We start from the raw sequence: 26668 nt of genomic DNA, 5'->3' as shown, positions 1-26668 counted from the left end.
CATTTCAAGCACCCTATCATATAAAATAGGGCGTATTCGTATCGTTAATAATCGGATATGCTAGTTCAAGCTAAATAAACTAGATACCCAGCAAACTGGGCCACCGCGGCAATTCCGAAGCGACGGTAATCACTAGTTTATACACGTGGGCTAGCCTATTATCCACTCGTTCACAGACTTGATTTCGTTATGTGGGTATACTATATCCACGATCGTCTCAATGGCCATCGCATCTCGGGATCAGATCAGTTTCTTCGGGCCAAGATGAGGCGAAATGAGGGTCGATGCAAGGCACTCGATCTTCAACATGTCTCCACCCGTTTCCACGATCGTTACCTAAACTATCAAACATTTTGAAAGGTAGGGCGTGTGTCAGATGTCAACATCACTAAAGACATCAGCATGGGAGATGGTTGTCTGGTCTCGAATGGACTTTCACTATTTATTCTATTTTTATTTGGGTATCAACGATTTCTAACAAGATTATTCGTCCCTTTCCCCAGTTTCCCTGTTGCGGACAGACCATACTTGCTTCACCATGATACCATTAGACGCTGCCGGCACTGACTCCGAGTGCATACTATCGCGATTACCCGTGCTGATGATTGTCCGTATACCCGTCTCTAGACCTAAGCGAAGGTCCGGCATCGGGCCTTGTATGTCTTCTGTATCCTGCTCCAACCCTGAAAACTTAGCGCTTCGTATCGATCTTCCATCCTCTTGTTCAGTAGTCCTCCGCGATCGTTCGGCATCCATGCGATTAAGTTCAGTCTCACTGCCATCGTCGAATGGTTTCCTTGAGCCATTTGTTCTCAATAGACTCTTATCCCGGCCAGTTGTATGTCGTGAAAAGGGGTTAGAACCGGCACCAAATGTGTACTTCTGTGGAGTGCCCGAGTTCTTCTTGCTGGTTCGGAAACGACGAGAGAATCGACGGATCAGAGGGCCCAAGGCTATTAGAGATGAACAGATGAGTCCCGAAGCGGACTCAGCCTCTCCCCAAGCGGCGATATCTACCAGGTCGTAGGATATATCTGCACTTAACTTCGCGAAGAAGACCATGCGACATATCGACACTAGGCATGTACTTTAGATAGTCGTAATGTTAGCATCCATTCAAGAAGAAGAATTCGAAACACTCACAAGAATCCTAGGGCAAAAATTCCTATCACGGCCCACTTCCTCCCCTTTTTCAGGTTCAATTTCCACACCACAGGAATCGGAAGCACCAGAATAATTATGTCGGTTACGATATTTCCGACTGCGTTCATCCATCCGGTGATATTGCCGTCTAAGCATTTCGCAGTTGGGTCGTGGTCCCAGTACGCGTGAATTGGTGTGCAGGAGAAGATTAAGATGAACTCTTGTGCGACGACCCAGCCGCCAACAACGGCCATAACAGTAAGGTAAAATACGCGGTAATGGGGGATCTCCTGGATTAATCTGTAATACTGGAAGAATAATGTGAATTTTATAAATAATAGTGTGGTGTTGTAAGTAATGGTCAGGGCATAGAACATCTATCGCGTGTTAGTCACCCAAAGTATTTTGCAAGGCAAACGCGACGATGAAGTTAGTAGGTGCTCTTACCTTCCAGAATTGAGTGAGTTGATCGGGGTCGGTTATGTCATATAAATGAGCGCCGAGCCCGTATTTCGTATGAACACATTGTACGATGCCGTTCGCGATCATGCAAATCTAATGGTTGCAGATTAGGAATTCATTCTTCACAGGTATGTTAGATCAAAACCATCTATCACTTACCATGCCAGTTATCGCTAAGAGGTCATCGATCCAGAATTTTCGTAAGACAAAGTATCTCGTGTATAACCGTAGAAATACTGCTGCTGTCGCGAAGATCATGCATAACACCACGGCCGCTATCGTATCGCCGGCGCGATTGTCATGAGGAAGACTGTCATCGAGTGCCCCGTCCATACTGTGCTGGAAGCTCGTGCCTCCCAATCCCTTTTGACCCGTTCAGAGCCCAGTTAAAGGTTCCAGATATTTTGTCGAATTGATGTCCATACTAGGAGGTCGACCTCTAGTGCATGTTACGATATATTCTTTTTCTCCCGATTCAATCCACGGGGAAGGGTTTAGTAAAAAAGGAAACCAGAAAGAACCATCCATCCAGAATCGCCTGAGTTTTCTTTTGTTGTGGAGTCCCGCCGCCCGTTTGGAATCGATTTCACCTAGTAGTAATTCTCCCCACAGACTAAGTAGCCCTAAGGTGATCCCCGATGCTAGTGGTGTGCGCCCTCCAGGGCAACAATTGGATGGGGGGGAATAAAAGAGACGGCATAAGAATGAGAAGAAACAAGAGGTGAAAATTTCAGAGTTAGGGAATCCCATGTAACCGGAGCCGATAGGCTGGTTGCCGTCACGGGGACGCTATCACGATAAACGGTTAAATGCAGAATTTGGCGGGGAGCTAGACATGGAGGGTCTACTTGAGCACGGTTCTGGAGCGACGACAGAATCAAGCTTTCCCTTTTCCAGGGTCGTCCCGAGAGAATGTCAAGCGCTATGACAGAAGCTAAGGCCTAGCTCGCATCCATAGCAGTTTCGAACCTTGGACTTGGTCCCTAGCGAACTAGGTAGCCTCCAGGTAGTAGCCAGGTAGTGTGCTTACGCGAACCCACTTACTACGATGGCCTTTCTGTGCAGCTCTATACACTACGTAGTAATAGTCAAGGGGCAGGTCTAGGATAATTACTGCGATCATCCCGTTTCTCCTTCTCCCTCAGGCTACCCTGATAATACGACACGAAGCATCTAGGGTAGGACAGGTTTTTGTGCATGCGACTGCATATTTCAACCCACCGGCGGAGAATGTTTGAAAAGATGCGTACAATTCGTAGATATTACATACTGAAATGGGGACGAGGGTTAACAGATTCGGCATATATCACGAAACAGGAATTGTAACACGCGGAGAAGGTTACATTCCAATTCCCCATTGGTCCTTTGAAAATACATGGAGGTGGAGGAAATTCTAGAATGGGGAAGCGGGTGAATCGGTGAAAATGCAGTACTTAAGGGGTAAAAGCAGTGTATCGCGGAAACTAGAACCGTTACCTTGGAAATCTATTAAACAAGGGGTTGGGCATCGAACTTGTTATTCCGATCATGGCACTTTCATAGTTGACGCAATACCGTGATACACGTGCTTATAACAAATTGCTCGCATGACAGTCCAATAACATCTTATATAACAAATCTTACGGACAGGTTCGAGTTCGATTGCTCGAACCATAGAAGGCGGATGAGCGGTTCCGGGGACGGGTTCGCGCTTTGATCGCCGCGGGTGTGGAGACGAAGTCTTCGTCAGCTCTTCTTGGCGAGTAACGGTCTAGTCTGCATTCATACCCTGTACTCATACCCCTTCCTTAAGCCCAATTAGAATAAGATCAGCCCAGGTTCAAGCAACGAAGGATGAGCTATTCGTTCTCTACCCCAGCCCTACGGTAACATGCACGGACTTCTAGAATTACAATTGTAAGCGAGACTGCATATGTCAACTATCAAACTCGTTACGTGCTTCGTGAGCTGTCAAAAAAGAAAAAAAGTTGACAAGTAAGTTCAACGACGGCCTAGTGACCGGTTGTTATTCCCGGGTGTAATGCTCCCGTGTTGAACATCACTACTCCGTTCCGATTGACGAGTCATTGTGGTTTTACTATATAATTGGCCCGGCCATAGAAAAAGTTGCTAGTTCAATTGAGACGGAACTCCCACATAGAGAAGATGGGTGTCAACGAGAACCGCAACCCATTGTTATACTGCAGCATACCTACCGTAAAGCATAGTCTGCAAAGCAGGTAGCGACCGGATTGTCGCGAACCCGTCCGGCGCTGCCGAAGTTCGGCTCCGGAATAGGTTAGTCATTCATGGGTGGATAAACAGCATCGCAAGCTTTCCTTAATTGGTATATCTCTTTGCTAGGACTTAGAAGTTCAGTCCTTCTATATCAGCGACTTATATAGTAGGATGCTTCCTAAGTTGCTTACGCAACTTATGCTCTTTAACAAGGAACACTGGTGGTTAGGCGACTTTCAATCGTATTAAATTGGTAATATGGATGGGAATTCACTAGTCAAGCGAGGGCTTCGCTTGGTGACTAAAACTTCGAAATCGCGTAAAAGTAATTGCTATAAACTCGAAGGATCTAATATCGCTTCGTATATTACCATGCTCTATATGTGAAGGATATGTTTATATCAATACCAGTTCTCTTTTCGAATGTTCGTCATCAATTCTCTCCCGATCCAGTCCGTTAACCCCTATTTATTCCCGAGCTTGTGTAACGCGCATGTCCTCAGGTTGAGGAATCATCTCCAATGACCCAAGGCTAACAACAACAACAACAACAAAAAAAGAGGGTTCTGGGGCATGAATTCAGCTTGAATGACCTGCTCACTTCTTTGTCGCTTGACACTCGATTTTATATCTACAATATGGAGTTCTAATACTGAAGTAATCGCCAACATTCAGCATATTGTAAGTATCCACTGAGTACTATCGAGCATTTATGGTATGAACCCCTCTAGAAGAACTCGTGTGTTTACGATGAAATGCATTTTGAGTCCGTATATGGCATCGTATTGAATTTTTTATCACTCGTGTATACGGGTGATGACAGAACGTCGGACCACGTTACACAACAAACGCAGCTGTATTATGACTTCACTACTCAATATTCTAGGCTTATTCATGTATTTATCGATATTTGACTTGAATTATCCGCGTAGAATCAATTTTTACATGATTCTCTAACGTGCGCACATACTCGGGTATAAGGTACCCAGCTACTCACTCCAAACCGAGGGTTTTCAGCGTCGACCTTAACATCAACTCTCCCAAGCAAAACAACAACAATAACAACCATAAACCCTGGCAAGCACTGCTCTACAACAATGAAAAATCAATTTGTGCGTCTCTATATACCTTCTAGCATTTTGTAACCAGGATGGGGCGGATATACGTAAATCCGGATATCCATTGCAGCCCTTGTGGATACATTGGGTAGCAATCTTCCAAGCCCTGATCAAATACTCAATGTAACCTGCTAACATATGTACGCAGTATAAGCAAAATAAACGAGACACTCATTGGAAGAAGGGACTTTGTTTACCTGGTTACCATTACGAAGGTACTGAATAGAAGCGATCCGCGCGCTTGAATATCGCTTGTTGGTGGAAAATCACACCGCGGCACGGACGCGCTAAGTCCAATCCAGGGGTAAAAAAAATCGGTCAACAACAAAATTTGTCGAAATCCTTTTCATTTAGAGAAACCAGGGTATTTATATGAGCCCGAGAGCCAATTCATCCTAACACCAAAATGGCAACTGGTCTTACTCGCACGCTTACCTCTTCGGCTATTCTCAGCGCCATTGGCCTGTTTACAGTCACCACCGCAGTGATTAAGACGACGTCTCTGTTCGGGACATACATCCGACCGTCTAAATTGAAAAAATATGCCCATCCGTCTAAGAAGGGAGAGGCCCCTTGGGCATTAGTGACGGGTGCATCCGATGGAATAGGCCGTGCTTATGCTCGAGAGTTGGCCGCCAACGGGTTTAACGTGGTACTGCACGGGCGAAATGAGAAGAAGCTCCGCAAAGTCAAGTCCGAGCTACGAGCTGCGTTCCCGAAACGGTCCTTCACAATTTTAGTGGCCGATGCGACGACCGTAGCTTGCGCAAACTGTTTCACGGATGGCGAAGTGGATGGGGATGCTCTGGACTTTTCGGCGATGAAGGAGGAGCTCGATGATCTAAACCTCACCGTGCTCGTGAATAATGTTGGCGGGAACCCGACCCGCCCGGCCTTCATACCACTTAAGGACAGGGAAGAAATTCACATCACCGAGAACATCAGCCTTAATGCTCTGTTTCCGGTCCACTTGACACGTGCCCTCCTTCCGAATTTGATACAGAATTCGCCATCACTCCTGGTCAATGTTAGTACCGTGGTTGAGCAGGGTCTACCACTCAATACCACGTATACTGCCAGCAAGCAGTTTCTGTCGACATTAACACATGCCTTGCGCATGGAAATGGCTCTAGAAGGCATTGCGGACAAAGTCGAGATATTAGGTATTAAGACGGGCAGAGTTACAGGTGTTGCCAATTACAAAGAGCCACCGTCATTCTTCGCGCCGGATGCCAACACATTTGCGAGATCTTCGCTGGGGCTAGCCGGCCATGGAAGTAGGGTGGTGATTGGGTATTGGACGCACGCGATCCAATACCTATTGGGAACATTGATGCCTTCTTGGCTGGAGGACAGAGTCCTAATACGTATCATGCGTTCGAATAGGGACTGGGAGATTAGGAAACTCAAGCAAACATAGCGGCGACTAAATGCAATGTGAATTACCGATTCTATTCCAATTCCTTCCTGCATATGATTTTCCTCTAAAAACTCCATTGTTTGACTTCTGACTTTCCCTAGTGACCTTCTATTCCTTCCGGGGATGAATTGATAGAAATGAGGGTTGGTGAGTGAGCTATCACACAGGCTCCACAGAGTGCACCTCATTCCACTCTTCGCCCCTATCCCTGCGAAACATTCTCTTCAACTTCGACGGCTGAAAGAGTAGGCTTATCCAATACAATGGACTCAGTAGTTTCAAGGAGAATTCCGGCCTCGACCCGGATCCCGATTTCTGCTTCTCAGGCGCCTGCAGCTCCGTTATTCCATCGCGACTAAGGTACGTCTTAGTGTCGGCAGGGAGGTACTGGCCAGGGTGCCGCACGTTCCACATAACCATATTGATAAACATAAGAGTCGCCTCAAAGACGTAGAAGGGCCATTCCGTATTCGAAACCGCCGCGATGCTGTGCTCTATCCCGCGGTATATCGTTCGCGCCAAAATAAGCCCCATGCTCACGTATAATGTTATAAGCGGCTGTCGGATGCCTGGTGCCCACGCCATTCCTGCCTGGATGCATCGCCGGTGGAAGAACCCCACCAAGCCAAGGAAGAATGCGATAATGGCGATTTGAAGGGCTATGGCTGTCCACAGTAAAGCACTACCTAGCTGCGGGTTGCTTTCTGGGTTAGCTATGAAGGAAGCGGCGACGCCGTTTACACCCTCGATAACCATAGCGAGGAGGCCGAATGTGGTCATGACCTTGCCTGGGTCCATTGGGGCCAGATAAGGTACATAGTAGAAGACGCGACCGAGTATATCGTAGTCGGCCAGTGAGAGAAGAGGTCTAGCGGCAATACAGTGTTAAGTCGGGCTATTCGCAATAAAAGGGGTAGTGAGGTAGTGGGGAGTTTGTACGTACGGGCTGACATAAATTAGAGCGACGCTCAAGACGAAGGGGGCTAATTCATCGTAGTTCCCAAACGCACCACTGACTCGAATAGCGAACCCGATAACATAAAGAAGGCCTCCAATGGCAAAAAGCCCGGTTACTTTGAACGTCTTGTAGTGACTATTACGCAGTCAGTCAACCTATGTGCGGAAGGGAGGAGGCCGGTTGCCACTTACTAACATTGCCATAAGTGTATCACCGCCGTAGCAAAGAAAGCGAAGACAAATATTATGGCAGCGACTTTGTTCGGGACGTATATCCAGAAGTTGATACCCTCTAAGTAATTGTTAGCATGTTGATAAGTAGGATACCGAGTGGCTTCTTCAATAAAGATTATAACATACCATATTTATTCGTCATGATTCGTAATATGATATAAAATATGAGGTAGGTGTAGAAGTCTCTTTGATTCCTTATTTTTCTGTGTCGGATCAACTCCGATGTTAACTATTTTGTATGCTTCGGATGGACTCCGACGATATCGTGGCGTTTTCGGAGTTAGTGCCGAAAGACAAATCCTCTTCGCAAAGAAGTTAACTCGTTTTAAATATTAGTAAATTCATATTGCTCGTCCATTAGGGATCTTTTTATTTATTATATATATCAAGTCATCCATTCAATCTCTATATACCAGAATCTTCAATGGCGCGCATACTAGATAAGCACTGCCACCTGGTTAGGACTTTCGGGGCCCTAGGCCGCCGGGACCCATCGAGGGAATAAAAGCTGAACATACCATTCCCGGAGGCCGAGGCCACGTTTTCCAGCCTCAATTGACACTATATTCTGAGAGAATTTAAAGTTGATATTTAATTAGATGTGTATAGCCACAAGCACTTCAGCTTCCATTTCAATGACTCAAAAGTCGCAAAGTAGTGGATTAGGAAATCGGGCCATCTCATCCTAAGATGGGGCGCACACTCGCTCCGGGTTAGCTACCTAGGTAGGTATACTCCAGTTGATGGGCGGGAATCAAGTAGTGGTATAAATATTAGTATTATCAACTCTGCGAAATGATTATAGCAAGCTGTGTAAAATCAACACTGAGAACCCCCCCCCCCCCCCCCCATTCACGCACCAACGACTAGACCTGCGCACTGCAAGATTCCGTTTTCCAGGCCATATAACCATCCAGCCTAATTCAAACACCAGTAGAGTGCTCTATCAGCGCGGAATGGAGGAATTCAAGTTGCACCAAGAACCATCTCCTGACTCTCCAGAACCGGAGAGCATACCTCCATTAACCTTCTACCCACCTATTTTCCTTACATACGCCTAACCTAGCACCGATTCATAAATTCGTTAAAAACACCCAAACAGCGCCGATCCTCAGACTAGGTATCTAGATGAGGGAACACTTCACTCCTTACTCAAATCAACTCTACACCCATCCGCGGGCCTTAGCGAAATCGTCACTATCTGCCTCTCCTGACCAGCAACACACACCGTTTCACCAGGCGGGAGTTTCATAGTTGGGAATCGTTGCAGAATGCGTACGAGCGCGTACGCGCCGTTCGTAAGCGAAAAGTCCACTGCAAGTTTCATCAGCACATAACCCCTTTACCTCGAACATAAATCATATATGGATGCTATGATTGCGCCAGACTTACTCCCAATACAGGTCCTCGGCCCACCTCCGAATGCGAGGTACGTCCACCTCTTATCGCGGGACCGGAGGGGCTCCTCATCCCACCTCTCGGGTCGGAACATCTCAGCGTCTAGACCGTAGAGATCGGGGCGTCTATGGATGCAGTATGCACTATACAGCACGCTCATTCCTTTCGGGACTAGGATGGGTGATTTGCCGTCGGGTCCGCCACCGGTGGGGAGGGTGGTATCCCGGAGGGCAGTACGGGAGATCAGGGGTATTGAGGGGTGGAGACGGAGGACTATTGGGTTTTATGTCAGCTTCATTAAATAGGATAGGTCGGCGGATAGGGGGCTGGGATGTACCTTCTTTGGTGATGTTTTGTAGATAGGTCAATCGAAGCAAATCCGCCCGTGTTAGAGGGGCAACTGTCTCATCGATATCTGCTATCTCCGCCCGTAGTTTCGCCATCACATCGGGGTGTCTCAAGAGATGATAACTACCAAATGTGAGAATAGCCCAAACCAACAAAATGTTCCCTAGAGTTGCTTACAAGACCCATGACAAGAAAGTAGAAGTAGTATCCCTCCCCGCCACAAGAACATTGACAGCCTGTCCTCTTAGCGCTTCCCGTCTCGAGTAGTTCTGGGCGAGTGTCTTCAGAAAAGGGGGTCTGCTCGAACATTCGGCCTCATCTGTGCCGCCGTCGAGTGTCTTCCCTATAACGCGATCGACAAACCCATGAATAAGGCCGCACGCTTTTCGAAGTTCCTTAGTGCCGACAAGCCAATACAACTTCTGGAATTTGAGCCTCTTAGCGGATATACCCTGAGCCAAGTCAAACGCGTCTTCGAAGTCGTTCTTAACGGCGCTGGAATTCGGTCGTTGGCTCCATACGGACTCGCTAAAGAGAAATTCGGTAGTGACGTCGAGCGTCAGTCGGAAGAAAAGGGGTTCGAGGTCCACGATACCCGGGGCATCGGTGGCGATCGCATCAACGAGGTTATCTACATGCGGTCTGTAAATGTCTAGGTTCTCATAGTGGCGATGATAGAAATGCGGGCGAAGGATATCGCGTGAATGCTTCCACGCATCACTTTCCTGGAGGAAGATGCCTTCGCCAAGTAGTGGAAAGAAGATGGTGCGTCGGAAACCTAGACCCCAATCTGAACGGCATTAATATTGATAGTCGATTCGTATGGTAGCTAAGTCTAACCTTTCATATTAGACAACAAGAGAGCTTCTATATTCGCCGGCTCGTTTGTTAAAATAGATGTGTTCGTCCCAATGACTTGTCGGAATGTATTCCCAAATCTCCGGAAGTTGTCCAGGAAGAACTCCATCAGCCGGAGCTCATCCGACGCTTTCAAGGTCAACATTAGCAAGTCGAGGCCTAGAGGCCATCGATTGGCCCTTGGAAGAGTATCGTGAGTGCATAATTGTCCTTTCGTAATGGATGGCCTCCTCTACGCAGGCGATGTTAGGGTCTGCGTTTCACGGCTTGTGTGGGTGGGTAACTGACCTTCCGATTGACATATACACAAAACGCTCGGTATACGTAGAGGATCACTCCTGCTACGACGGGGAATATCCAAATGTACATCGTGGCAGATTTCAGCTTGTTGATCCAGACCAAAGGGATTTCGGCCCAGTCGTTAGTGAACCCATCCATTGCGAAGGCTTGGTAATATATGGCCACCTATGCCGTGAGATGGCATACAGCCGTGGAACAAAATTGTGAAGTCATAGCAAACGAGCCGAATTCCAAGCCCGAATACTTAGGCTGATAGGACGGGGGAATGCCGAAGAACTAATGTAACAATGGGGATCCGTAGGTACCGTTGTGCAAAACATTGTGCTGCTAGTTTCTGACGAGTTTCCTTTTTCAGCTACCTTTCTGTAGTATCACCGTACAATTCCTCTAGGCGAGCATCCAATAAAAATTCGGCTTTTGACGGATTGCTTTGGCTCGTGTACCTACGGTGAAGCAATAGTGGTGTATTTATGCAATGCAAATCATTGCTGGCGAATTTTTTGAACCTTTTCCGAGCTGCCGGAATCGATCCCTTGCACTATTCGTTGCATTTAACTTGCCGGGAACCGTATCTTGCCGATCTTACAGGCTGTACGATACGTCAGCTTGGGAGGACATTTCCCTTTGGGACAATCTATGATCCTCGTCCAGTAATGGATCCCTGAACGAAACTATTGATATGCCGCAGGAATTAAAGGGTGGGATCATTTTAGCGCACATGTAGCTCTCCGCGTATCGGATTGCTTTTTGCAAATTTCGGTATACATTATAGGATCGTGTAGGACGGAATTAAGGGTGCCAGCGTCATCTTTCTACAGGTAAGACAATGCGAGATACGTTACTTGTGAATTAGCATAGTTATTCGAGTTATCATAATTATGTGGTAGTACATACTGTTTGTTGTCCGATGTCTTTGCGGTTCGTCGCTCTCGACTACTCTGTTTCTCGGTTTATAATATGCACATTTCTTTTTCTCGATGCGCCCCGATGGCCGCTAAATCAAAGTGGCATGCACATTATCAATAAAGTCATGACGCAATACACCGACAGGGCGGACAACTCGGGGACGGTCATGGCCAATCTATCGAGATGTGATGACCTTTGGCCTTTTAACTGAATCAAGTCTCTTGTCGACCGATGTATTGCGATTGAAGACTAGAAATTGGTGAGATAACAGAGTAATAAACTCGCATCGTGAAACAAAGGGAGGATGAGGTCAAATCAGTTATTTCCTGCGCGGTCATTGTATTGGGGTCGAATATTTACACGTCGGGCCCCCTTACGAAGGTGGCGCAACACCATTACCTTGAGTATTCTCCCCGCTATCTTTCGTCATTTCCCACCCGCGATTTCTGTATTTCTTAGGCCAAATACCACAGCGGCCAGGCGCCATGATTCCATTAGGATCTAATGCATCCTTCAACTTCTCGTGGAACTTCATTAGTGCGCCGTCATTCCAATTATACGTCCCGGCGACTTGGTCCATTAGCACTAGGTGTGTTCGGTACTCTCCGTACCCACAAGCCGCCGCGTCATCCACCAAATGTCTTAAGCAGTCCAGCACATCTTTCCGGCGCTTTGGGTCCGCACGGTCGTACACAAGTTCAACAATGAGATGCATCTCGCGTAGACCAACGCAAAATGCCGGAAATAGATCAATACCGAACTCATCATGTCTTCGTTTAGCCAGGTCATATAGTTTCTTTGCATCAGCGCCGCGTATCGGACTGACAGGAGAGAATGCGATGTGAGCGCCGTTTGGCATCCAATTGACCCAGCGCAACTCCTGCAGGTCGGGGATACCCGCAGCGATCCGATCGCGCGCCCAAAAGTACTCATCTGGTGGCAGTGTTGACGGATCAATACGACGAGCACCAGGCACTTTCTTAAATTCGGCGTCGATAATAGAAAGTTTGTACTGGCGGATATGAGGCGGTCCGTAGGACATACCATAATAAATCCACGAATGATCAGCCATAGGAAGAGTCGCGGCGAATTTGTGGACTACCTCCGCCGGGATTATGCCATCACCCTTGTAGAAATCAGTTCGCGGTTTTCCTAAAGCTGCGATAGTTTGTGTGACATGACGTAGTTGCGCAACATTTTCGAGAATATTACCAATTCTCAGAGGACGGATTATTTCGATCTAATGATACACGCATTAGTATTTCTCCATTGGAGTTATCTAGACCATCAATGCTTACCAGTTGATCGAGATCTTCTTCCTTCTGGAAGGTGTACATCTGTAAGGGGCTAAGGTTAGCATTCCCAAGTTTCAAACTGGCCAACGGGAGTGAGTTCTTACGAAGCTCTCGTATCCGCCTGGGTTTGGCATCAACGTCATTCCCATTTTCGTCACAATTCCGAAATTGGACTGCGAGAAAATACCACTAGAGCCTGATAGTTAGCTAGGGCTCATGAAAGCGATCGGTGCCGAATGAGGAGCACCAACTCAGAATATGGCCCAAATCCGTATGGGAACGTTTGCCATGTATTATTTCCCGGTAACGCACCCATCCCTGTGCGAATCACCTCTCCGGTTGGTAGTACAACCTCTAGACCTGCGTGGCAGGCCCAGTGGTCACCATAAGGCGTATATCCGACACCTCGATCCACGGTGTTCCCTATTACAGAACCGCCGCCGACATCAGGCACATCAACCCAAAGGTGGTCGTATCCCTTCGATTTGACAGCTTCATAGAGAGCGAAGAACGATACCCCAGGCTCGAGAAGGCACGTATAATCATCAGGGTTAATATCGAGGACCTTATTCATTCGCCTGCCCAGGTCAACTAGGACGGACCCGCGTACTCTAGGTGCCGCACCGCCATATCCCACTGATACAGTTAATACTTTATATCTTTCATAACATAATTATAGCTGGTGAACATACGGTTCCGACCCATTGATATGGGGGAAATAGGAATTTGGTACTTGTTCGCCCAAAGAACGACTTGCTGAACCTCTTCGGTGCTGCTAGGATAAACGATAGCCGATGGTACCAATTCTTCATCATCGACGACTGCCATCAAATCGTGGGTATTCGGATCTAGTTGGTTTAGCTAAGAAGTGCCTTGGCGGCTTGGCTTCTGCGGTCAACTTACGTTCCATATACCTATATCACAGGCCCATTGTAAGAAGACGCGTACACATCATATTATCGGGCACGGTATTCAACACTCACCATCCATCTCTCAGGGGTTTATCGTTTCGTCCGACATTATCTTGACCCAATTGCTGACTAAGCTCACCCAACGCACTAACGAAGGCCTGCTCATCGATACCGTGAGGTAGAACTGGTAGCCGGTCCCTCGTAGAAGCTGGTTTGGTTCTAGTTTCGAAGACGGCGGCTTTCGTCTTCCGGGCCTTCTCCAACAAGAACTCGGGGATACCAGAATGTTTTTCTGATAGAAGCGGTACGTCCGACTGAGCCTCCTCTGAGAATGACATGGCGTATACGTGCTGTTGAGTGTGATGAGATAAATTATACTATTATCTAATGAACCTCAACAGCTCGATATGATGTTCTGGTTCTTATATAAATCTTCACATGCTCATCTAGCCAAGAATATATCGTATGAACCATAGTCTAGCTCTCTACCCCGCAGGCAAGCAGGTAGCTAACCTCGTCAATGTATCTGCCGAACGTCGACCCTGCATTGTGCCGATCGACGCCGTAAAATGGAGTAATACAACCCCGTGAAGCTCGCGTGGCTTAAAGGACGGCAATGATTCTAGATCAGTTAATGGAGAGCATGTCTGTTTTAAAGGGGGTTCCTTTCTTCGAATTAACACGCGTCTGCCAAGGCCCGAGTCCATTCTCAATATCTATAACTTGAAGCGTAGATTATATATTGTATCGGATATCGCATCAATACCCGAGAAATCTTATGGTGAATATAACATAACATTTTGTTTCTTTGGTTGTGGCATGATAATTTAGAAATAATAGGAATAGTTTGGGAAGGTCGCGGTGGTCATACTGCGAATTACATTTAAGGTAGCCGAAGTGGCTTAAATATTACCATTGTAGCCGTCAAGTGAGCAAAAAGAGCTTCGCCACATCTCCTTTTGATAAAATGGATACCGTCTTCTTTAGATTGAGCTTATGAGTATAATATAGGGAAATAATTGATGTTGTTAAAGTACAAACGGTTCCAAGGTTATGAGATAATATGGTTAACGCTTATGTCGAGATTACGTCAGCTTCTAGCTCCCCACATTCCCCTCAACGGGTACCTAGTTTACCCCACATCATAAAGCGGAGAATATCAACCAACCTCTTTAGCTTTGCCGTACTCTCCAAAAAGGGTTACCTTCTTCTTCTAGCTCACAGCACCACTCACCACCATCCACACCTCTAACTTCTTCTAGAACTGCAATCCCACTGTCCAGAATGTCGGGAAAGAAGATTGAACACCCTACGCCCGCCGAGGCTTTTGAATTAGCTACCAATCATGCAGCTCTCCTTCGCGGCCTCTTTCTCCATCCCGAATTCAAGTACGCTCAGCCACCAACGGCAGATTTCGTTAAACCCGATACCGAAAAAACACCCCTCCCCTTACTCTTCGTCTCCGAATCCGCCCAAAAGACCTATGTCGAATGCGTAATCCCCTTCCTTCCTGCCGGTGCCACCCGCAAATGCAAAGACATCGGTAACCCCTGGGCCTGGAGCGATCCGAACTACAAGTGGGAGTGGGAATGGGATGCACAAACCTCCACCTTGAAGGACTCAAACGGGAACGTCCAAGAGTTCCCTAAGCTTCCGGAAAAAGCGGCTTTCGAAAAGATAAGCGACGTGTACACCAGAGGTTTTATAGTCGGAAAGGGTATCCTTGAGAACGAAACCGACATGAAGGCCCGGTTGATGATCGGCGGCCAAACTTTTGATTTTGGCCAGGAGGTGAGGGATCTTACCAACAAGACTTATAAAGTTTAAGTAGTCGGTTCCGTTACGCACCGAAACCCGATTTTATTCGAACATTAGACGATACTGCGGGAGTCACGATAAAAATATCGGTCGGTGCTGTGTGTTGCCGACTCATGCACAAAGGGACCTAACCCTGCACGATAGGACCTTGAAAATGGATCAGGATTTATGCCAAAATAGAAGACTGGATATGGCACGGGCTTTAATGAGCAATGACTAAAAAACGAAAACGAAAAAGAGGTCAGAAGAAATGGCGGGCCCATTCCTTCCGTGGGTTAATCGCCAACATTTTTGCATTAACAGGACTGAGATGCGAATAGAATGTTAGGAATTCACCAGTACGATAACAAAATCTACAAAACTTATCCACTTACTAAGTCATCGCGATATGCCTCGTTACAGTCATCAGAAAAATAACCGGTATTCAAGAGCTGTGATCTTGCTTTTGCCTCTTATTCATTACCCAGTTGATACATGTGTCAATCACAGCTAGAGCTATTTTACTAATATTCGAGCCAAAACATAGGTAAGCAAGGAGTATGTATTGAGTTCAATTTAGTCCCTTGATTATTAGAACCAGCAACCAGCACATATCGCGAACGACCAATTCCCCGATTCATTCCCTAGTGATAGCAATGCCGAAATTACTTCTTGCCGGATCCTCCACCACCGTTGGTACCTCTGGTCTGAGTCCCAGCGCCCGAACCCGTGTTCTGTCGACTAGCAGCAGCCATCGCAGCTTGGTTGCGATCCCCAGCAGCCTGGGCTCGAGCAGCAAAGCTTCCCGACGACATATCGTGGCCGCCCTTAGCCTAAGATTACACAGCTCAATCAGATATTGTAAGGTCTACTGTGGTCTCGGAATGTACACACCTGGCCAGCCTGGATTCGTCCTGCATCCGATTTGGTCATGTTGTTTCTTCCCATCTTGAATGTTGGTTTCTGATGTTTGATGAATAGAAGATTGATTGTAGGAAATGTGTGGGAAAAGTATTAGTCCTTGACAGTCGTTCATGGCCTAATAGGTTACTTTATATACACATTCTCCGCATCGTGTGTAACAGGACCATTTGCTACACAAATCGCGCATCGTAAACGTCACCATTAGGCAACCTCCCGCCATAATCGAACGCGAAAAAGCAAGCACTCTATACTACATGTATGGATGAAAGTTGATAGGTCCGCTGGAAGCGCTTTACTACATATAAGACACCAACACAGCTCTTGGCAATCTCGTATCCAGGAAAGGAAGCTATACCAAATATCATGTACCGCCGTCAAGCAGCATTAAAAGAAGTAGCTCCTCCTTAGGGGCTTGGGGGAGGAAGATACGGCGAGCAGATCATAAAAAGATTATAGCTACCTAGGTACTCAATATATTGCCGTAACCCCGTTTTGACATCCAGACGGATAACGACATGTCCTCCACGATTAAAACATAAAACCTTTCCCTACGTTGTTATTGTTTGAATCGTTGTTAGCGCCTGCTTCTAGCCTTCTTTTTCTCCGAGCAATCAATCTGTCCCAACGATAAAGGCATGTATTACAATACTCTTTCATCTTTTATGGTTATTACACTATGTTTCGACCGTGACAAAGCCCTTGTTCACTCATATCGTACGATGTCATGGCGATACACCAGATCACAGAATCAGATACATTGCCATAAACAATGTTCTTATGAAAGCCTCGAATCCATTTGAAAGAACACGTTCAAGTGCTGGCGATGGATACCTAAAGGGGTTAGTTTGATGAGAGATTTTGTAATTATATAAGGTCTACATTTCAAGTGAGTCTATCATCAGAATCTCGATATACCAAAGCAAAAATTCACAAGTTGTATACTGAAAACAATAAACAACAATGTTGCCTCCATTCCCACAAATGCCCCCAGTCCCGCTTCCCAACGGCTACGGCAACATGCATATATTGAACCCACTTCGTCAACCCACAGTATCAACCCCGAAAACGTATGAATTCACCAAATTTAACTTACTCCCCGCTGAGATACGCCTAAAGATCTGGAAATACGCGCTGCACAACGATGCCCGGCACCGCATTGTCCTAATGGACAAGCAACGAGTCGTGCCGTACGCGTACCTATGCAGCCCTCTCCTAGAGGCGTGCTACGAGGGCCGAGAGGTAGCGAAGGAATTCTACAACATCCGGGTCCCGGTGTACCACGTTGCAGAAAAGGGGTCGGAGTCCCGACTGAATAGCTACTTGCCGCGTGGTTACGGACCACCCTTGTTCCCCCCGCGTGGGCGTGCTACCGAGCAAGAGCAAGTACGGCAACGTCTAGATCGACACTTTTCCAACATGGCACACGAGCACACTCGGGTGTACGAAGCCTTTTCCACGTCGAAGGGCTTCGTCTACGTCAATCTGGAGCACGACACCTTCATGCTTGGTGAGTTTCTCAATGACCAGATGTTGGAATACTGGTGGGAGCAGGGAATTGCGTCTGGTGAAATAACATCGCCGCCGAGAGGTGCAAAGAAAATCAGTAGGTACATCTCGAGCGCCATGGATTTTGATGACTGCGCCAGGATTCGAAAGATCATCCGAGTCACGTACAATTCTCGAGGCAAGCAGGCTGTGTATTGCCCTCTGGGCGACGCCGACTTATATTGGCATAAGCACATATTCCAGGGATTCGAGACTTACAAGACGTTCGCTTGTCCCGACCCCTTGGCTCTACTCCAATTCACCCCGAAGATCGTCGAGTTCCAACAAAAGACCGATAAAGTCGTGCTTTACGAGCGAACCGCAGAGTGGTGCTGTAGGAGACGGACACATGACTTCGACGATGCTATTATTGAAATGATTTCTCCAATGACCGGTGACTACATCTCGCTAATGAATAAAGGCTCAGCTATTGACTTTTATTGTTTTGCGCCGGCAAAGATGCTTGACCGAGGAGACCAGGACTTGAAATTTCACGAACGCAGCAAGCCCTTCGGACGAGATGGCTGCAGGATAATGAAAAATCGCCCTTCCTATTCTCATTATACCTCAGGCTACATGGAAGCCTCCGATTCCGATGATGGGCTGACGTCCGGACTTGGTGGGGGATGGCACTAGGCCATCGACATATCTTGACGGCTTCCAACCATTAACCATTAACAGCAACATACCTAGGTACATAGTAACATGAGTACCTTAACCTACCATAAATATAGGAAATCATAACATTTCCCTCTAATAATATTGTCTTATGAAGGTTGAAATTAAGTGGTTGTCTATTCATTTGTTAGTTTTTACTCCTACCCCTTTATTTATGTATCTAAGTTACCGCGACGTTATTCGACTTAGTCCTCAATCCTCACTTATTAAACGTAAACACTTCGAATATCCTAACCCTATCAGTACATACGATGTGACAATACCGCCATCTAACCCCTTAAACGAAGCTGAGTTGTCAAAGTCGTCAGCCCCATCTTTAGACTTGCTGTGGCTTTACCAGAATACGACGGCGGTAGATCTCTCCCGATGGCCTAATTTGACTTCCTCTTTTGGAATGCATAGCCCTATGACGATCGGGTTTCGACCCGAACACGCCGTAAAACACAGATAAAAACAATACTAACGTTGGCGTGTACCTGCATGAAATCAGCCCAGGGGCCAGGGGGTGTGGATCTTGGCTCTGCGGCACAGCTGTTCAAGTGAAAGTACACAGATACATAGCCCTAATGGTAGATAATGTTCGATCGTTACGATGATGCGTAATCAGGGCACAGCAAGAAGATCTGACAGGTGAGCTAATTTGGATATCAATACACAGTAGAATATAAGAGGTAGATATTATACATAATCATGAAACAAAGGAATATATGCTGCCTGCGATATGCTTGAATGTTCTTAACCCACTTTTCCGTTCGCTAATGATGATGGTATATGTGCAATCGAATATTAAGTACTTAGCTTTACAGCTAGTCGGTCACCCCGGGCGTGTAGTATTCTAGGACTAGCGGATCATACGTTTCGTTACCGTATGCGTCTCCGCCATATTCGAGATAACCGCTAACGTATGGTGGGGGGATTTCGCGAAGGATAGATACCGCATCGCCAAACACCCAGACGGTTTGCATACCTAAAGCACATGGCAGCGTTAGTAATTTTTTCAAATAGGGGGAGATTCGGGACCGAAGTCGCAACGCCAAGAGTGCATGGAAATATCGATATTGCGATGTCAAAATTGAACTCACCCATAATCATGTGCTGCAGGATGTGGCAATGCATCATCCAGGCACCGACATTATCCTCAGTTACTCGGATTCGCCATGCTCGCCAACCGGCCGTGGTGTTGTCTTCGCCCTTAGATGTGTATCGATGCAGCATTGTTGTGTCGCGCTTCATAGGCGTGTAATTCTTGAAGTGCTCTTCGTTAGAGGCGGCATCGTATGTCCCGTTTCCTGCTCCGAGATCCCAATAATGCTCTCCATGCCCATGCATGGGATGGTACTCAAATCCACCGGTTGGGCCTGAGTTGCTTTCCCACACTATATCAAGTACCTCGCCAACTAAAGCGGGGAACGCCCGGGTTTTCGGGTCCCATCCATTATTAGCGAGTGCTGCTTCGTAATCCGGGGTCTTCCCTTCGACGTATGCTTCAATAAGGTATGGTGTGTAACGAAGTTTTTGTGCTTCCACTTCGGTCCATGAAAGGTTGTTCTGCCTGTGTTATCTGTTAGTACTCCTCCCTCGTGTACGCGGGTGGGTTTTAGAGACTTACTCCCACACCAATGATCCCGTTATAGTACCTCCGTCGTACGAACCGTTAATGATATCTTGGTTAACCGTGATATAAAGCGTTCGCGTCACCTCGGAGAGCGTGGGGAATGGGGTAGTCACATTTAGCGGTGTTAGGGTATACTCCAACCACTTAGCTATTTCATCACCATCTGGTGGCAACGTGACAGGCGATTTGTCAGGGAAGTTTGGCAGATCGTCGTTGCTTTGTGGTTTAGACGAGCCGCGGTCAGACCTGGGAGTTCTTCTGAACTTTGCTGTAGAATTGCTTGAACTGCTGGTCGTGTTGTATTGTAGCAAGGCATATCCTCCCATATCCTCCGGACGTCCGCGACTTTCGAACCTGAACCAGTACTGACCATTCTTTTCATCTGCATCCAGTTCTTCCTGAGTCTTAGTCTTCAATAAAACGTCGAATCGTTGACCACTTCCGATTTGAATATGATCTGTGGTTGCGGGTTTCGAATACAGCCCATCCGCGGCGATAACAGTTAGGTTCGGGTGGTCTTCAATACCAAATTGGACGAAAGAAATGGCGGTCCCTCCAACGAATCGAACTCGGTAGGTAGTATCAGGTTCCACGTCGACGATATATGGCTTGCAGGAATCATCTGGCGCCTCTTCGAACGATTTATTTCCCGTTCGGTCGTTGAAAATCAATGCATTCGGTTCTCCCGACCACTTGAAAGGGGTGGATGTAAGTCCTTTTTCCACCTCTTCATCTGTCTTCATATACCAGTCCGCAAATACGACAGGGATGTCTCCGTCGTATTGGTATGGTGGCTCGTCTTGATCCTCCACCACCAATAGCCCATGCGCCGTGACAGCTTGGAAACCCATGTGAGAATGATAGAAGTATGTACCAGCGTCGCCCACTTCAGGATGGATTTCGTAGTCGAAGAACCTGCCCGGAGCTATAGGCCATTGGGATACTATGGGCGTTCCGTCTGAGAACGGAGCTGTGCGCATAGTGAGGCCATGCCAATGCTAGGGATAAATTGTCAGAAGGGAACACGTATCAACACGTCGATAGGATAATGCCTGCATACCACAGTGAAGTTGAGATCCGACATGTCATTGTAGACCCTGACCCAGGTTGTCTGCCCTTCCTTGAGATACAGCGGCGGCCCTGGCATAGTGCCGTTGAAAATTACCGACTCGCGCTGCTCGCAGTTCATTGTGATGTTTTCAAAGGTTACGTGAAGGACATACTCGGGCTGCCATGAGTCGTCATGAACAGACGCCGTCGTAGCGACAGCGCATGGTTGCAGCAGTCCTACCTGTAATATTAGCGACGGTAACAAGCCTAAATGCCACCGCATTTTGATGAGAAAAAACAACGAAACAAAAACTGGTGGGCTAGGAACTGAAAACAAACTACCAAACTTAACGAACGAGAAGTATATGAGCATTCGCAGGCGGCAGATTATTTTATAACGGCTTCACACACACGCGCCGGTGCTTGTAGAGGCCAGAGTCGGCCAGGGGTGGAGCCACGGCCTACCTCGTGGGTCATCAGCATTGAAGGAATGATAACCATCCTATTGTTAACGGTACTTTCCTACACGACCCTTGCAGAATTACAGCATTCCAGTTGGACGGGTGTGTAACCCTGGCAGGGGGTGGGCCACATGGGGATCTTCAGTACCATTGTATGTATGGGAGACGATCCATGGGCTAACCTGTTAGGCGAAGTGAGTAAGACCTAAAATGGACTCTTCCCGTACCCCTGGTCTTGGATAGCTTCCGAAAATAGTTACGCAGCTGAACAATGGTTTCCATTATGTTGAGTATTTCACGTACGATGGACCCCTTTCTCGTTCGAGGGCACTTTTGAACGCGAGTGGCCACAAGAACGATCCTACCACCAACGTTTAGCTATTGCGAGGCTTAGTACTATGTTGGTTCGTCATCTTCGCGATAATCGGAGAATCGGCGTCGAAAATGAAATGAGAAGGGCAGCATCCGGCGGCGGCTTCAGCCGTTTGGGCGCATCTGCATGCTGCAGCTGCGTAGGCAAATTGTGGGCAATTGTGGACAATCAAGCAAACAATCCCGGTTCTCTGAGACATGTTCTCTTGGAAGACCCTGGAATTTTTTTCGATAGACGATGAATGATTACGAAATTATCGGATTCAATGGCTGGCTCAAGGTGTTTGCATGGAAAGATACCCAGAGCCAATCTCTCCACACGCACTGCTGCTAAGTATTGTAACCATCGGAATAGATGACAATGGGGTCCGATCTCGAAAACCAAGAGCCTCTTCCATGCCCGTATCGGCAATTGAGCGTGGGGCATATCTTATTCGGACTCTTTTAGGAAGAGAAGAGGTCCCACCACGAGCTTACTTGGTGTGGCAATGCAAGTAAAATGAGGACCCCTTCCTCCATGTTCCGTATAGATAGGATATCTAGAGGTGTGCTAGTGCGGTACCTACACCAACAAGTACCACAAGCCTACTAAAGTGCATATTTGATACACAATGAAAAAACGGTGGTAATGAATAAGAGACGAAAGGGTGGATGAGTTAATGAGGTGAAGAAGTTTAAAAAAAGGAAAAGGAGGAAAGGAAAAAAAAAAAAAAAAAGTCAATGGGTTTCAGCTGTTCGTTCCGTGGGGGGCTTGGATAGTGTTTTCTTTTTTTTTTGATAGGGAATTGTATGATATTACCTTCCACACTACATTATGTAATTATAGCGCTTTTTCTGGGCTGAACAATAAAGTCAATCAGGCCAATGAGACAACGCCAATGACATAAGTGGCTATATATATGTACTTCATTAACATGCTTTTATGCAGGTACAATATTATGAATTCGGTATATAGATTACATAACTCCACAAAAAAGAGTTTATCAACGGCAGCCACATTCAAGCCACTATCCATATGGATCTATTCCCCCTTCCTCTCTCCGCTCCCCTCCCTTTTCTCCAACTTCGAGTTGCTTCTCCCCCCAGCTACCCATCTACCCAGCTGCACCCTACCGCACTAAACTTCTTTACTTCTTCATACACAAAACTCAACTCCGATCAATACAATATTGAAATATTCTAACCGAGTGGTGAGATTGTCACGCTATATGCCACGATCGATAGTGAGAATCATGATCTTCCGTTACCTACCTAGGTAGGTAGCTTGCTAGGTAGTTCCCGTCGGTTCAAGGGTTGACAGCATTGCCTCGTAAACCTGCGTGGGTACGCAGGTATGGTACCTATGTATCAAATACAATACTGATGCTCATCATCTAAGACCCACGAACACAGATATGACAATCGGTCCTCTTGGCTGTTGGTTCATGCATATGCTATATTCTACACTCTGCATATTCCATCTTAGATCGCCATCCTGACAAGCTTCATCGAAATCACAACCATTAACCTTCGGGGAGCGGTTCTTCGGACGCCCCGTCTCCCGGCTTTGTAATTTCCGATACACCGCCGAGTATCGGTTATTATAGCGATGACGAGGACAATGAAGATCATCTATGGGGATTATTCTCTTCTCCTCGAAGTACGAGCCTATTCAACGTAGGACACAGGCAGACGGGGCGATGTGACATGTCAATAATGGCAAAAAGTCCCGGTCTTTAGGTCCCGAAGATGGCGCGTCTAATAATCTCCTCCGGGATCTTTTGCGGTTTCATAGCTCAATATTCATTACACAGGCACTTACACTGCGGATACGAAGCATGGCCCTTCGTTTGCACCATTCCACTTTAGTGCGGACCTTCCTGTCCCGATTATGCAGTACTCCCCTAGATTCTAAGCAGACTTCGCGTCTAGGGACGACACTTAGTAACACCATCAAGCTTTGCTTAGCTCTACTTTTGCATAACCGTCTTTAGTTTCTCGGCCTACATGCTCTTAGGTATAACACATGAAACTTGAATTAACTGCTATAGCGCTTCCAACAATTTTTTACAAACTCAACGCCGCCCTATTATAACACCCACTTCAAACCTATATACAAAAAGATTAACACATGCAATTTGCGCCTTTTTCGCCTATAGCGTGGCCTCGAAATCGTCAACAATATGAACTTTTATACTGCCGTTCTTAACATCGGCACACAGTTCGAAAGCATCAATGGCCTTCTCTAGCGGGAACTTATGTGTAACCATCTTGTTAAGGTCAAGTATTCCACCGCTCATACACTGGATGGCGGCCGGCCAAGTGTCTCGGTATCGGTTGATAAACTTGAGATCGATCTGAATCGAAAACACCATGTTAGCCTGTACACCCCTAAAAAAGGAAACACAATATTTAGAAAATAGGAGAACTAACCTCAGCAAGAGACAGGTGCATGAAGGGGATGTTGTTCATCACTGGCCTTCCTACACCGATTACCATAATTGTACCTCCCCTTCGAACCGAGAAAGCTGCTGTGCAAACACTACTCTCGACACCGGTACACTCCATCACTGAGGCGGGGGCTGAATATTCGTCGTCGCCATATAACTTTCGAATTTCTCTGGCGTTCTCTTCAGCACTTAGCTTGCTGTTGATTTGATAGGTTTGGACTCTTGGGACAAATTCCTTGGCGAACTTGAGACGCCCTGCGTCGATGTCCGTGATGACTAGCGGATGAGCGCCAGAGGCTCTGGCCGCTGCTAAAGCAACAAGTCCAATTGGACCCGCGCCGCAAACCAGTGTTGGGCATCCTAGCCTTACGTTCGCGCCCTTAATGCCGTGGAGAATAACACTCAATGGCTCAAGTAGTGCTCCTTCGGAGTAGCTCAATTCGTCTGGGATCCTAAAGATATGTCAGCTTTACATCGAAAGGAAACAACCTCATTAGGCTGATTAGTATCAGTTCTTACTTGTATAGCCACTTCGCAGGATGGACCTTGTACCTCTGGATCGTTCCAGCATCGGGCCATATTCCAGAGAATTTGACATCTTCGCATAGGTTGTATCGGCCTTCCATGCATAGGAAGCACTTCTCGCAAGGCTCCTGCGGCTCGATGCCTACTCTGTCTCCTAAAAAGCCAGCCAGTCAGCAAGCCAACGTTGACGGTCAAGAGCAAGGCGCCCCGGAGAAAATGCTATCCAAAATAAGCTCACCTGGTTTAAGATTGGTAACTCCCTCTCCGCACTTAAGCACAATACCAGCAGCTTCATGTCCCAAAATGCAATCACCCTTTACTTCCAAGGATCCTATGCGTCCCGACTTCCATAGGTGCATATCCGATCTAGATGAGAAGTCAGAACCATTATCTAATATGATATATGATATATAATTATCATTCGAAATGCATAGGGTGGGAACTTACCCGCAGATCCCTGAACACTTGACCTGCAGAGTGACCTGTCCGGGACCAGGTTCGCGGATGGGAGCGTCTACTAACTTAATTTGATGGTCTTCGGTGACTTGCAGCGAAGGGTTCTTGAATCCCGTTGCATGGCCATTGGTGTGGCCATTAGTATGGCCGTTCACGCCGTTTGCTTCTACACCGGGCATTTTTGACAAATAAGTTCCAGAAGATGTTGTATTCCGTTTCACAAATTGAGCCAGGACCAAACTTTTCTTGGAGTTGGGAGGAAGTCTGCAACGTTCAGTATTTGATGACAATCTCAGATCTCTCTATGAATTGGGCGAACAGGTTTTCGACTTATAGATTTTACAGCGTCCCGCCGATTTCTAGATAGCTTCATGGAACATCCTAGCGGCTTTCCCAATTGGGACTTCCGGCGGCGACATCGTCTATAGGTTCTTCGAAGACGTACAATCGTGTACGCGTGATATATTTCAATGTGGGGAAGCCAAACCCCATTGGAGGTTTTCTAATTAATCCCCTGCTCTAGTTCTCGATCTGTCAATATGCGGAGACAGTCCAGACCACCCAAAACGACTTGAAGAGGGTCTACGATTCGCCTCCTCCACCCGCATATTCCGCCGGTCAGGCTCGTCCCCACAGCTGCGTCCTAAGTCCTCTTCGACACGGCGGAGTGCGAGACCTTCGATGCTACCATCGTACTGCATGATCCTTACTTTGCCGGCTTTCTAGACGCTCTCATAGGGCCAATTTTTTTGACAGTTCCGGTTTTCCAAACCCTTGGCCTCCTATATTCGCACACGCTGGTGAGTATAGGGAGTAGTCCAAGAACCTATTTCCTAATTGAGGTTACTATATGTCAAGTAGGTACGTGTGATTCAACCTCGCTAAACCAGCAGCTATTCTCGTATTACTACTCGTCGCTACAATCGCTAGATATCTATGTAACGCTATGTTGCTAAATTTCCACTCCGCGATATTACAGTTGGTCGATACAGCTGAATAATCAATCTATTTCATCCATATTATCATGAGATACGGACGCGCATGTGAAGACACGCGACGTTTCGTTGTCAATATACTAAAAATTGCATCCGTTGAAGCCTACACTACATACATGGGAGAAGGAAAATTTCCTGAAAAGGTCTTTCCGGGTTCAAGGCTACTATTGTGGCTAGCCCCTCAATGGTCGTATTTTTTCTCCCCCGCCATGCTCGGCTTTCCCATCCCGCTAGAATGGATAATTAATAGGTTA

General features: G+C 46.8%; 10 protein-coding genes across 10 annotated transcripts; 3 read left to right on the top strand and 7 right to left on the bottom strand.

Moving 5' to 3' along the window:
* Positions 1–420: 420 nt before the first annotated feature.
* Positions 421–2401, bottom strand: F4822DRAFT_414361 (uncharacterized protein). The gene is made up of 4 exons (XM_051459138.1): positions 1765–2401; positions 1591–1698; positions 1144–1520; positions 421–1087 (listed from the first exon to the last, which is right to left on the bottom strand). Exons 1-4 carry the CDS (start codon positions 1936–1938, stop codon positions 484–486), a joined length of 1263 nt encoding a protein of 420 aa, XP_051311647.1. The 5' UTR covers positions 1939–2401; the 3' UTR covers positions 421–483.
* Positions 2402–5069: 2668 nt separating this feature from the next.
* On the top strand, positions 5070–6413 carry F4822DRAFT_414360 (NAD(P)-binding protein). Its single transcript, XM_051459137.1, has one exon. The coding sequence runs from the start codon at positions 5347–5349 to the stop codon at positions 6358–6360; it is 1014 nt and encodes a 337-aa protein (XP_051311646.1). The 5' UTR covers positions 5070–5346; the 3' UTR covers positions 6361–6413.
* Positions 6414–7894, bottom strand: F4822DRAFT_414359 (uncharacterized protein). Its single transcript, XM_051459136.1, has 4 exons — positions 7678–7894; positions 7510–7609; positions 7304–7453; positions 6414–7228 (listed from the first exon to the last, which is right to left on the bottom strand). The coding sequence occupies exons 1-4, from the start codon at positions 7691–7693 to the stop codon at positions 6520–6522; spliced, it is 975 nt and encodes a 324-aa protein (XP_051311645.1). The 5' UTR covers positions 7694–7894; the 3' UTR covers positions 6414–6519.
* Positions 7895–8391: 497 nt separating this feature from the next.
* Positions 8392–10593, bottom strand: F4822DRAFT_445733 (cytochrome P450 monooxygenase; the record flags this gene model as incomplete). The annotated part of the gene is made up of 6 exons (XM_051463416.1): positions 8392–8865; positions 8944–9222; positions 9287–9420; positions 9475–10087; positions 10138–10387; positions 10444–10593. The coding sequence occupies 6 exons, from the start codon at positions 10591–10593 to the stop codon at positions 8693–8695; spliced, it is 1599 nt and encodes a 532-aa protein (XP_051311644.1). The 3' UTR covers positions 8392–8692.
* Positions 10594–11291: 698 nt separating this feature from the next.
* On the bottom strand, positions 11292–14611 carry F4822DRAFT_414352 (vanillyl alcohol oxidase). Its single transcript, XM_051459135.1, has 7 exons — positions 13640–14611; positions 13560–13570; positions 13349–13504; positions 12908–13292; positions 12761–12845; positions 12660–12698; positions 11292–12601 (listed from the first exon to the last, which is right to left on the bottom strand). The coding sequence occupies exons 1-7, from the start codon at positions 13903–13905 to the stop codon at positions 11735–11737; spliced, it is 1809 nt and encodes a 602-aa protein (XP_051311643.1). The 5' UTR covers positions 13906–14611; the 3' UTR covers positions 11292–11734.
* Positions 14612–14748: 137 nt separating this feature from the next.
* F4822DRAFT_356590 (uncharacterized protein) lies at positions 14749–15732 on the top strand. Its single transcript, XM_051456042.1, has 2 exons — positions 14749–15655; positions 15706–15732. Exon 1 carries the CDS (start codon positions 14852–14854, stop codon positions 15392–15394), a length of 543 nt encoding a protein of 180 aa, XP_051311642.1. The 5' UTR covers positions 14749–14851; the 3' UTR covers positions 15395–15655; positions 15706–15732.
* Positions 15733–16029: 297 nt separating this feature from the next.
* On the bottom strand, positions 16030–16312 carry F4822DRAFT_432727 (uncharacterized protein; the record flags this gene model as incomplete). Its single annotated transcript, XM_051461702.1, has 2 exons — positions 16030–16197; positions 16259–16312. The coding sequence occupies 2 exons, from the start codon at positions 16310–16312 to the stop codon at positions 16030–16032; spliced, it is 222 nt and encodes a 73-aa protein (XP_051311641.1).
* Positions 16313–17248: 936 nt separating this feature from the next.
* On the top strand, positions 17249–18469 carry F4822DRAFT_445730 (uncharacterized protein; the record flags this gene model as incomplete). The annotated part of the gene is made up of 1 exon (XM_051463415.1): positions 17249–18469. The coding sequence occupies one exon, from the start codon at positions 17249–17251 to the stop codon at positions 18467–18469; it is 1221 nt and encodes a 406-aa protein (XP_051311640.1).
* An 848-nt stretch (positions 18470–19317) lies between these two features.
* Positions 19318–21459, bottom strand: F4822DRAFT_432725 (putative multicopper oxidase; the record flags this gene model as incomplete). Its single annotated transcript, XM_051461701.1, has 4 exons — positions 19318–19478; positions 19594–20063; positions 20121–21124; positions 21187–21459. The coding sequence occupies 4 exons, from the start codon at positions 21457–21459 to the stop codon at positions 19318–19320; spliced, it is 1908 nt and encodes a 635-aa protein (XP_051311639.1).
* Positions 21460–23892: 2433 nt separating this feature from the next.
* Positions 23893–25860, bottom strand: F4822DRAFT_414347 (sorbitol dehydrogenase). The gene is made up of 5 exons (XM_051459134.1): positions 25411–25860; positions 25202–25329; positions 24958–25117; positions 24422–24890; positions 23893–24345 (listed from the first exon to the last, which is right to left on the bottom strand). Exons 1-5 carry the CDS (start codon positions 25596–25598, stop codon positions 24142–24144), a joined length of 1149 nt encoding a protein of 382 aa, XP_051311638.1. The 5' UTR covers positions 25599–25860; the 3' UTR covers positions 23893–24141.
* Positions 25861–26668: the final 808 nt, after the last annotated feature.

Source organism: Hypoxylon trugodes (genome assembly GCF_022578975.1).
Source record: "Hypoxylon trugodes strain CBS 135444 unplaced genomic scaffold F4822scaffold_8, whole genome shotgun sequence".
NCBI lineage: Eukaryota > Fungi > Ascomycota > Sordariomycetes > Xylariales > Hypoxylaceae > Hypoxylon > Hypoxylon trugodes.
Note: the sequence above shows the minus strand (reverse complement) of the source record. Positions and strands in the feature narration are given on the sequence as shown.